This window comes from Amphiura filiformis, chromosome 1 (genome assembly GCF_039555335.1).
Source record: "Amphiura filiformis chromosome 1, Afil_fr2py, whole genome shotgun sequence".
Taxonomy (NCBI): Eukaryota; Metazoa; Echinodermata; class Ophiuroidea; order Amphilepidida; family Amphiuridae; genus Amphiura; species Amphiura filiformis.
The window spans coordinates 86,393,647-86,405,720 of record NC_092628.1 but is presented as its reverse complement, the minus strand read 5'-3'; the positions used below and the strand labels follow the sequence as shown (position 1 = coordinate 86,405,720).

General features: G+C 37.3%; 2 protein-coding genes across 5 annotated transcripts in view; one reads left to right on the top strand and one right to left on the bottom strand.

The window, feature by feature from the left end:
- LOC140163881 (INO80 complex subunit D-like) overlaps window positions 1-6,121 on the bottom strand; it is a 34,715-nt gene extending 28,594 nt beyond the window's left edge. Inside the window, 2 exon segments of the mRNA XM_072187199.1 lie at window positions 1,122-1,359; window positions 5,816-6,121. Of these exon segments, the coding sequence (XP_072043300.1) occupies window positions 1,122-1,359; window positions 5,816-5,909 (332 nt within the window). The 5' untranslated portion in view covers window positions 5,910-6,121.
- Window positions 6,122-6,794: 673 nt separating this feature from the next.
- LOC140155668 (WD repeat-containing protein 37-like) overlaps window positions 6,795-12,074 on the top strand; it is a 30,975-nt gene continuing 25,695 nt past the window's right edge. For 3 of the 4 annotated variants that reach the window (XM_072178609.1, XM_072178616.1, XM_072178594.1), the window contains exons 1-2: window positions 6,795-6,903; window positions 11,480-11,558. The gene's annotated coding sequence lies outside the window, so the exon portion shown is untranslated. The remainder of the gene's footprint in view (window positions 6,904-11,479; window positions 11,559-12,074) is intronic. The other variant, XM_072178600.1, reaches the window with a different exon arrangement.

Genomic DNA, 12,074 nt, shown 5'->3' with positions numbered 1-12,074 from the left:
TAGGAAGAGTAGGATTTTGAGATAGCTTTGCAACACATTAGGGAAAATTATGAGCCTACAAATAAAAAGTGACAGAGTTTTCTAAACACATGCAATGAAAACCAGGCACACAAATAAACTCATGAAACATTTAACATGTTTAAAAAAGAAAGAAATTATACAATTTTGATATGCTCAGGCAGAAACAAAGAGTACCGGTACAGTCACAAGTATTATTACCTAAATTCACGATTTCCTCGTATAGTTTGAACTGAATGTTATTATTTACTAAGTGAAAAAAAACCCACACTGTTTGTTTTTTGCAATGGAATTTGGGACTCTTCCATGAACAATGTCTATATTATGATCAAAAGGACCAAACCATGAGTTTGTTCCTTTCTGTCTTTTTAAATCACCGAAAGAAGAAATTGGAACTTTAAACTTGACCCCTTTCAAATTGGCTCAAATTTAGATTGCAAAAGCAGATATCTCAAGTTTTAGCCCCATCAGGCCAATGTCTTTTTGCTCTGGCCGTAGAGTCTCTACGGTATATGGCACAACAATTTTTGGCAATTTTACTTTTCACTTTGTTTTTAATTAACTTTCTAAAGACACTAATTCCAAAAAAATTTGGCCCGCCGCTTACAGAGATATTGTCATTTGAAAATTTGCAGCCACAGCCAATTTGGCCAAAAATCGCCAAAATTGGTGTACCATAGCGCAAAACCATTGGCCAGATGGGGCTATAACGGAAGGGGGAAGGGGTTTAACCCATTGGGTAATCCAACAAAGAATGACCAATTAGTGAACACAATAGGATTGACCTGCCTGATATATGTATATGCCTGTTTTCTAAAATGCAAAATAGCTTTTAGAAATAAATGTTCATGCCCTGAGTCAGCAGTCAGGAATACTTTGAATGTATTTTGTAGGTATTCCTGACTCTGGCTAAAATTGCCTTGTTGGTCTTTAAATTAATGCTCAGGAATAAATACTGTATGAACTACATGAACAATACTATATAACTGTGGATAAGATCTCTTTTCCCTCTATAATATAATATTAAAACCATAAAATCTTTTTTTCAATACATTGTAGATCTAAAATATTATCATAATTAGTGATAATGACATCATGCTTACGTTCTGTCTTCATCTTCGGGGATGGGGTTAGTACATCGTAGCCTATTATATTTGGCCACAAAGTTGCACTGCCTGAATGGTGCTGATTTGTCTTCCAAAACGTGCCTGATGCAGAATGCGTAGCCATTGAGCCGCCTCTGCTTGCATAGCTTGGTGCTGAAGGAGCATAATGGTTTGTTGTCGAACTCCGAGAAGTGTATGTTTTTGCCTTCATACATCACTTGGCTGCCAACATTGGCTACAGGAATGAATGGAAAAGATCAGGGCATTTAAGGTTATTCAATCAATATTTGTTGCATACCGTAAACGTTCGCCTAATGGCGCACCTGGGCTCCTTTGCATTGGGGTAAATTTCATGTACAAATAGAGAGCTCTGTTCAAGAATTAAGGGTATGTGCCCTTATTTGCTGGTGGGATTTTTATGGGAGTGCACTTTTGGTTTGTGTATAAAATTCCAGTTATGTCAATGGAGCCCATAGCGCCATTAGGCGAACGTTTACGGTATGACTACATTATCTGGTATTTAGGTAATTACTGGACTGTTGAAATTAATGCCATAATGAAAAAGGTACTGATATACACCTAAAATGGCTCTACTGAGCAAGTTTCAGAGGCTGGGGGCCTGATAGTTGACACATATTGTATAATGGCATTCTCTTTTAAAATGTTCTCAATATAGAAAATAATTGTAAAAACAGTAAACTGTCTTTTTAATTCTTGGACACAACATAAGTAACAAGTGTGTTAGTGTATGACATTGTAAATTACACAAAACTCAAAGAAATTTAAACAATCGCAGGCCTTGTCTTTTGAGGTGAGTGAGAGTGATCATTCGCCTAAAATGAAGCTGAGGAGAGCTTTTTATCATTCGCCTACATTTGGTGTAATAATAATACAAGTGATTAAAATCACTTGCCTACAGCTCAACCTGGCAAGTTTTGAAATGATGAGGAGAGTGATTTGTCACTCGCCAGCAATTTTCAAAAGACAAGGCCTGCAATCGATCGCGCTGTGACAAGGTTGGAGGGTCTGTACGCACATGTGCAATGCACAACCCCAGGCATGTACACCCATGTCCGAGATATGACAAGAGTAAACATAATCGTGTACGGTGTCTACCACATTTTTCAGGTACCGGTACCGGTAGCACATTAACGTGATAAATAAAAAGTATCAAGTAACACAAACTTGTATCAAACTTTAAGGTGGTACTACACCCCCAGATATATTTTGTGACTAATTTTGCATTTTTCTCAAAAGTTATGTATATTATAGGGGCAAGGAATCCAATTACTTCACTGAAATTTCAGTGATATAAGACAAGTGGTTCATTATATATTTATGTTATTAGAAATGAGGTACATTCTAGCGGTACCTCTTTTCTTATCATAAATAACATACATGTACCACTTGCCTTGAGTCACTGAAATTCCAGTGTAGTAACTGGATTCTTTGCCCCTATTTTTTATACATAACTTTTGTTACCAGTGTGTTTAATATTATTTTTTCAATAAAATGCAAAAAATAGTCACAAATTTATCAAGGGGTGTAGTACCACCTTAAGTGAATACTGAGCAGAATTGGCTTAAATGACATTGACTATTAAAATATGACCAAAATTGAGCTCAAAAACACACACATTTTCCTTTGCATACTTGTGCATAATTATGTATCAGACCTGTCAAAAATAGGTTGAAAAAATCATCCTGGAATTGTTCTAAAATTTAATATATTTGGACTAACTTGAGATTAGATTTCATACACATAATTGTAAACTTGTTAAATACAGTAGGACTATCAATGCAGATAGTCCGATACGGCCAAGTAAAATAAATACCATACCATAAAAACTTGATAGAAGCATATGTGCTTATTATCGAGCGCTTTCAAAAATCGGTGAGGGCGGGGACGATACATGTTATTTATTTTGCGTGGCCTGATACAGTTCTAGCTTCTCAGCTTAGTAAGATCAGTCTACATTTGCAGTACCGGTACCGGTATACATATCTTATGTTTATGTTTAAAAGATGTTCAAAGTTATAGTCTTTATCTACCGCCAGTCAGCGGCACTAGCTTTGAAGTTCAGCGTGTGCTGCATTAAAGGTCCGTAACCCGATCGACAGCATCATCCCCCGATTTTTTTCATTGTTGATGAGGTTTTGGTATCACATAATAGATACTATTTTTCTCATTACTATCCTGAAATTTGACGCTCCAAGTCGATGTATTTCCGGAGAAATCATGAAACACAGCGGCTTTTACAGGCTACCGGTTTGTAAACAATGGTAAATACTTTGGATTTCTGGGGCGGGAATTATGAACGAAATAGCTCGAAATATCAGTCTCCTCAACAGCTACTTTGGTTTCACGTCATACACATTCTGTGAAAAAAGCGAACCACACTAACTGCTGAGGAGACGCGTCTAGACGGTGTGCCGTATTTAATTATAAAATTTCCACGATGGAGGCAGCGGGCCGATTAGCTTAGTCGGTTAGCGCTTCATGTTTCTACCGAGAGGTACCGGTTCAAAATCCGTATCGGAATGTGTTTTTCCTCTCCATTTTTAACCCAAACTTTTTTTATATTCATTCGAAATGTACATATTGCAAGGGGAAATATATTTTGTTTCCTTTTTTTCTGAAACGGTACGAAAAAAAACAAATATTTTTCGTTCAATACGGGCCGGGCATTGATTGTACAGCATGTCAGCATTTAAAATTTGTCATACGAACGGAAATGGTTGTTGTTACTTGCCTACCCAGAATGCAATTCACGTATAGCAAGGTATTGGATTGCAAATTTGGCTATTTATTCACATTACGCTAAAAATGCTCTCGTTTTTTCACAAAGCAGCATAAAGGGGGCGATATTTGATATTATTATGTAATTTTAAAGACAATCCATATCCAAAACCAATAGGGTTACCCCCCTTTAACTTAGCATTGTTTCTTCCATGTACCTACGGGCCACTTTGATCATGCTCCTATGTACACGCACCAAGTAACGCAAAGCTCACATAGAACAGGCTGAACTTCAAAGCTAGTGCCGCTGCCAGAGGTAGATATGTTTAGGAGTTAGGACTATAAGTGGGGCCATGAGTGAGGTATCAAAATGTACACAACAAAAAATAGCCCCTGGTTCATTTAAAATAACCCCTGGTTCCCTGTAAAACCCTGTGAACCAGGGGCTTTTTTTTACAAAGTAGCCCCTGGTCTGGCACTTCTATTTCCCAGCCTGGTCCAGCGTGACATCACAGGGGATCGAAGTACATGTACATGTAGGCTAGCTGGAACATATCTAGGTATGGACCGGTAGTCTACAAGCCTCACTGTACTCGAGCTCAAATATTAATGTTTATGACATATCTATACCGTATAAAATACAGTAGGGATCTTTGATTATGATTCGATTAATATACCATCTACATGTATGGACCAATGTAGTCTACATCAGTCTGGTCCGGTAGCCAGTACTCGATACTCCATAACTCCAGACCCTCCTGGTGTACAAAATATTTTCGGGTTCTGAACCAGCGCCCAGCTGAATGATTTGGATCACCAAAATTTCCTACGTACGCCTTTGGCCTACACAAGTTATTGAAATATACCCTACACATTTTATTGGTCAGACTTTGACTATAATTTGGTACATTCACTACAGAGTACTTTTTAAAACAGAACATAACAAAGGTCATGTCACAAAACAAAGGGCAGTGGCAGTGCACTGTGATGCAATAGCTGGAGGTGTCAGGACTGTCACTGACTGCAAACAAATTACAACTTTACAAGATGATTTATAATTGAAATAATTCAAATAAGGTCAGTTTTACACGAATCTGTATCTATATATTATATTTGCATGTGTTGTGCATTTGTCCAGCCAGACCCATTTGATCAGACAAAGCAATACAATAGTTTGTCCACATTTTTTCATTGCCATTGGTCAAAGGACACGAGGGGTGCACATCAATTTTTTGTTGACACTAAAAATAAAAATCGTTGATCAGGACACAGAAGGATTTTTAAACACGAAATCGAAACTTTATTTTCCACAGTAGTTTCTTTCATTTTGGACATATTTGGATATACGATAATCGTACTTTATACGTCGCACTTCTTGAAAAATAAACAAGGCCTACCCTAAAAAAAATATGCGCTGGTCCAGAAAAAAATGAAGTTCGCGGAAAACATTACTTAAGGCCTAAAATGCAAACTCGAGGGCGTTTTAGCATTTATATTTACTTTTATTGATCCCTAAAATTCCATAATGAGATATTTTGGCCGAAATCGGTCTTTAATGCCGGTGATAATGCAATAAAGACCCGAATAAACAAACATTTCGTGCCTACGAATCCGATCAGATCACACCCGCCCCCATTTTTAAAGTCGGCGGTCGCCATACTGCCACGCGGAAGTCGCCCTTAGGAACCTCGGATGCTTTTTATCACATTTCAATGTTTTTACCAACGATTTAAGACATTGAAAATTGTAAAATTGTTCACAGGTGACATAACGATGTAATTTTGGTAATTTCTTTGAGGCAACTCCCTGACGACAGGCACGTTTTTCCGGAAATGAACGACGAAATCGTAGCGAAAGTTCGTCCCGTATTCTCCATTTTTTACGAATTATTATCCAAGATTTCCAACTCATAACCGATCCAATATATTTTTAAAACATCATGGATAACCTACCGTAAATACGATGTGATTTTCGTGGTGTAAACAGTGTCGAAAAATCACGAAATATTTGTCCAGTTTTAGCTTTCAAAATGGCGGACGTCTTCATGCGTTTGCGTACAGGGTTTATGCATAATTTCGCTTGCGGATGGGGATCGCATCAGACAATAGACTACTACAACCTCCCTATGTGGACTGTAGTTAGTTGTACTTTGCATGTAAATTCCGTTTTACACGAAAGCAAAAACATTTCATGCATTGGGATCTTTACAAAAATGTAGATATGTTACTTCTCCAAGTCTTTTGAGCTCTTTTTTGGCTTGTCGAATCCTACAAATAGGTTTATTTTGGGCCAAATAAAAACTATACAGGGTGAAACAATATTTCATATACCGACATGAGCAAGTGGTGCAAGGGTTGTTGTCGTTTACTTTTCAATGTCCCCTTGTTATTCATTCATATTTGCTTTACCAGTATTTGCTGTACCTTATAAACAAACTGTGCTGACATTGTTAGATATTTTAAATGCGTCAATTCATCAAATTACATGAACACATGAAAATATTAAAACACAATAAAATATATTTATTTTGGAACACCCCTATTGAAACGCCATCACAGCCCACGAAAGTCTACAGTGCAATGGTATGGGTAGTGTCTGTGTGCGTCCGAAAAACACTCTATTGCTTACATGCCTCTGATTTAAAAGTGTTGACATGAAATGTTGGTGTACAAAATATATTTTGTTATGTACTGCAATTAATCATTTTCATTAGATTCTTGTTTCTTTGCTGGTATTTTGATATTTCTAAGGCCGGGCGATGACACACTACCACAAGTTGACCTTTATTGCGTCCGGATGCTAATAAGTTGGAACATTCCAATCAGTGATTGGTCAGCTGAGATAATTAATTGGATTTCTCAAAGTACGATTGGTTGACCTTTGGGTTCAAATATGAATATTCATAAGGTTAATAAATAATGTAACAGGTCATCATAACACACGACAAGACATGAGATTTTCAATGGCCGTAATGGTTTTGGGTGGAAAATATTGTTTTAAAGCTTCGTATTGAACTTCAAGACAAGGTAATCGGTATAAGGTAATATGCTCATAGTGTACGTTATGTTTTTCTTCAATTGTGCATATACTGACAAGAATGATTATAGTAACATGATCGCAAATGCAGTCTGCTGTAAATATTGGCAATCGACCATCATTCACTGCACTGTTCAGTCACTGTTGACAGTCAATGTATTGCATTGTGCATGTGTACGGTGTGACACTGCACTGTCAAATTAATACTCATGTGTATGTGCATGCATGTACTGATGCTGACATGACTACTGTATTGTAAATCAGTGGTATTAAAATTGTATACAATTTATATTCAGGCCCAGGGTTCCCCAGCTGAATTTATACTGAGAGCTGAAAAGCGATTCTCAATCTCATGCATGCTCAACTTGATCATTGATGTTTACTTCCGTTTTCAGAGCGTTCAAGCCGATCACATGATCAATCGATACGCGATACAAATCGCCAAGCAAAATGTCGCTTTTGCGAATTGAAGAAATCTCAAGTTTCGTGAATGCATCAACCAATCATTGATCAGAAAGGAAAACGAGCAAGGTACACCAACTTGATGTACAGACTAGACCATATGCAGGGGGGGGCAAAACCAACAAATGTTTAGCGTGTCTGTTTATATGCACAGTGACTTTCATCACTTGTTCTAGTGCAGTTTTGTATTGCCATTGATCCTTGTTGTTTTTGCAGGTTTAGCACTTTTGTGAGCCTTGGAACTGGTAATTTTTGGCTATCGAACTTTGCTTACCGGTACTTCCTATGCCTACATTTGCTGGTTTTGCCCCCCCTGCATAATTAATAGTCTGTATTTTACTTGTTTCCCCACATCAAGTTGGTGTACCTTGCTCGTTTTCCTTTCTGTTGTTTATATTCAAGGTATCCTCTTGTATCATTTATTGATCCTTGATGTGTTTTGTGTCCTCGTCCGTTGGATTCACCATTACCCATTTTTTCAATCATTGATCATTAATTTTCAGTGATGAATTAATTCAAAGCTTTGACAAGTAAAATATAGTACAATAAGTCATACCTAGAATATTTTCTCAATTTGAATTTTATCCTTTCTAGGTATGACTGCCATATTGGATTTTTACTTGCTTCTTCATTGATTCTCGCTTTTAACCCGCCATTGGAGCCTTTTAAGACTTTTTGATGTCGTATTCTTGAAATTCTAAAATTATTTTGTTGTGTACTTTTTAACGCGCCGGCTTGGCCATGGGAGTACAAAATAAAAAAAAAAAAAAAGAAGAGAAGAGAAAAAGAAAGGAGAAAAAGAGAAGGGAAAAAAGGAGGAGAGAAAAAAGTTGCGCGTATAGTCGTGATAGTAGGCCTAAAAAACCGCGCAGTCAGGGCGATCGGAAGTAGGTCTTATGATATAGCCCTGCGTGTATACACCGGGTCACTCATACTCATCGGCAAACTTTGAAAACACCCCCTTTTGAATCTCATTTTGCGAACTTTTCAGGATAAAAAAGCAATTTCGCAAATTTTTTGCCACAATGCCACTTTTTTTTGCTAAATCACGAATAATATTTCTAATATACCCCTTTTTGATGGAAACGCGTTAATGAATGTACGGCATCCGGCACCCGCGGTTGTATATGCATCGTATAATTTATGTGACCTAATGTAATGTGCACTAAACGGAATACCGTAATGAAACTGAAATTCGTAAATGAATTGAATAATGAAACTATTTTTACATGTGATTGGTGCCCTTTTTTCAATTTTGTGAACAAGTGTATGAAAAATGACCCCTTTTTTCTTAATGTATTTCGCGAATCGCGTTTCTTTTAGTGCAACCGGTGCGGATACACGGAGTGCCAGAACTGGGAGGTGCGCGAGTCCTTGTCATAAAAGCATGTGAAAATTACTGCCAGCCCGATTTGCAGGGCCCTTCACATTTTGTCAACAATGTCGGCATTATTAAGACGGACTCCATGCTGAGTCTTAACTTAAATAGCGTAAAAATGAGGCACCAAAATGGCTTCAATTGGCCCTTCATTTTGCAAAATTTCCCAAGTTCTGAAGGGGGGAACATCCCCTCAAACACCCCCTGCATAGTGGGTAAACAAGTGCCCATTTTCGCTTCTGCTTTCAACATTGCCAGTTTAGGCCCTATGTTTAACAGAATTTATAGGCCTACAATCAGAGTCTTAGCCAGAAATCAGAAACCACCCGTCCAAGCAGATACCAAAATTTGACCCTCAATTATATAACAACTTGTCTTTACCCATGGAAGGGACATTGGGGTCAAATATGTCCTGATTTGGCCTTTACATGTCACTCTGAATTACTCTCAAGTTCATATAACCTTAAAATCATCTGTTTTAGACCTATCACATCTGTAAAATCCATTAAATCCACCCGTCTAAAATTAGATTAGCCCGTCTTAAAGACGGGTGGACGCATGGCTGGCTAAGACCTTGCCTACAATAATAGGGAAAACTACTTGTCCACGAAAGGCTTCATAGACCGTCATTTCACAAATTTTCGGCTTTTTCAAACTAAACTTTTCTCACTAATAGTGCTAAAATGGTCCACCAAATCGCTTCAAATAGGTCTTCATTTTGAGAGTTTTGGACATATTTCTCATTATTTGTATGAATCTATCATCACTATTTATATTAATATCATGCAGAATTCTTATTTATTTATCTTTCAAATTAATGTCTTTAAAATTTATTGCAACTGTGTATATTAGCATGAATGGATATTCTTTGATTTTAATGCATTTCATTAATTTGGCTGCCTACAATTCCCAAATTTGTGTTATGGTGACAAGGTCTTGGACATGCTGATTTAACTTTCAAGTACAAAATAGACCTTTTCAATCTGATTTTTAGTAAGAATCGTTATTATTGACAAGAACAATAAGCAATTTTAATATCCATTCACATCATCAGACTTATGACTGGACAGATTAATCAATGCAGACAAAATGCTGTCCAAAAAAATGTCACCATTGAACAGTTTCTGTCAAAGGAATTGTCACATTAACATAAATACATGTCCAAAAGAGATGTAATGATAGCACTGTTTTGGTCAGTTACTGTCCTAACATTAGTCACGTGCGCATGAATTTTGTATTCAGTCACCCTTTGTCGTTTTTAAGTGAAATGCAGGCAGGGGTAGCATTAAGGTCCGAAAGTCAGGGGTTGTTTTCCCGTGTTTTTCACTCCCGAGCTTGCAGAAAATCCAAATACATGGGATGAAAATTAAATCTCTGGGGTGAAAAATATTTTGCAGTGTAGTCAGGGGTAGGAGTAAGGTCCAAAAGTAGAGGGTCAGAGTTCACCCCCGAGCTTGCACATATTCCCAATTTAGGGGGTGAAAAATTAATACTTTTTAAATTTAGGGGGTCATTCACCCCCCGATCGGGAGTTAACGCTACCCCTGAATGCAGGTACACCATTCCATGTGTACATTAATAAATACTGATATCAGTCACATGTGATCACTTAACTTTTTGACCAGATTTTTTCACCAGTTTCACATATTTCAACCCTAAACATTGCACCGGTTTGTGCTATTGTTACAAGTGAAATTATAACTTATAAAAATATTAACAGACATATTTGAGTATATACTCTGCAAAGAGTGTACATATCTTGGCTGCCTTCCCTTGACATTTTGTTTGTTCTACCTCACGCCATGTTGGAAAAGACCGTCTTGTTTCAAATCTTGCAACTGGTTACATTTCTCGCTAGAAACAAAAAGTGATATAGTTACCAAATTATTTGGACGGACGTCACCATAGCAAAATTAAAATCATATTTTCATCTTTAGTAATATTATTACCGCCGAGATTACATTACCCGGCAGGAAATACCCTGCCCGGTACCAAATTAAAAAAAAACAAAAACAAAAAAACATGAATAATCCTAGCATTTAGGTCTAGGTCCAGGGACACTACAAAACCGAAAAAATAAAAACTTAACTTTTTTTCTTTTGCAATTTCGGTACCCGTTACCCGCCTGAAAAATGCGCCTGGTACAAAATTACCCGAAAATGCCAGGCCTACTCCGGACCCCCTACTTTTTAATTTTCTGCAAGTTCGGGGGTCCCTGCGGACACTGGAGTGTTTAGTTCTAGCGCTACCCCTGGTCTGGTGTGCTCTTGGTCCCACAAAAAATACTGTGCATACGTTGCTATCCGATCCCTTTTAAAGTCACTATTATTACATGTCAGATAGATTTGTTTTTTGATACCCTGCATGTACAGATGCAAGAAAGTGGACTTTGGTCCAGAGCTATTAAGTATAGGTAGCTGGGCTATATACAAGATAGCACTATATTCTAGATTCTAAACCTCAATAATAGGCCTATATGTTTGCTTTTCCTTTAATGGGCCTCTTCAGTGATAAAATAAATTTACACCAAAATATTGTTGAGCTGAAAAGGAAATTTTCCAAGAAAGGTCATGCACACAGTACCAGGGCTTATCTATGGAGTAACGTACTGTTAACACTTTTATATGTAATCATCAAGTGGAACATGTTGGATCATTGTGACTTTCCTGCTTTGCCCTGTATACAATGTTCATGCAGCTTTAACTCATCTATTTGTTTGTCTTCCGTATTTTGTTTTCAGAATTGAAACTTTGGTCTACGGTATCAAATGTGTTTTGTCAGCATTGTCTCAGGATCTGTTTTTACTTAAATGCATTGAGGTAAGGTTTCATGCACTTGTTTTCGCTTCATTAAAGCCATAATGTACGATGTTATATAAAATATAATATGAAATTGGTTGGTTTTTTGGCCCCCACACATGTGTGGGGCTTATTATCATCCAAATGTCTGTTTGGATGGCTGCCTGCCTGGTTGTCTGGGCGGAAGCAAATTCAACTTCATTATTATGTTTTCAGGGTTATTAGGAGTTAAGAAAGTTTAATAATGATAATATTGATGGCTTAGCATGATACCATAACATATCGGATTCGTCATACAAATATCAAACTCGCCGTTGGCTCATCCGATATTTTTATGACTCATCCGATATGTTATGGTATCATGCTCAGCCATCCAATATTATATCAAACTTGGTATGGTGATAGTATATGGTGGCCTGATGTGCATATAGTTTTGTCATGTTATTTGCATATTATTTGTATTTACAAACCTATGGTATTTACACAACTTGGGGGGCACCTTAATTACGAACCGTGTAATTCTAGTTTCAAACCTGA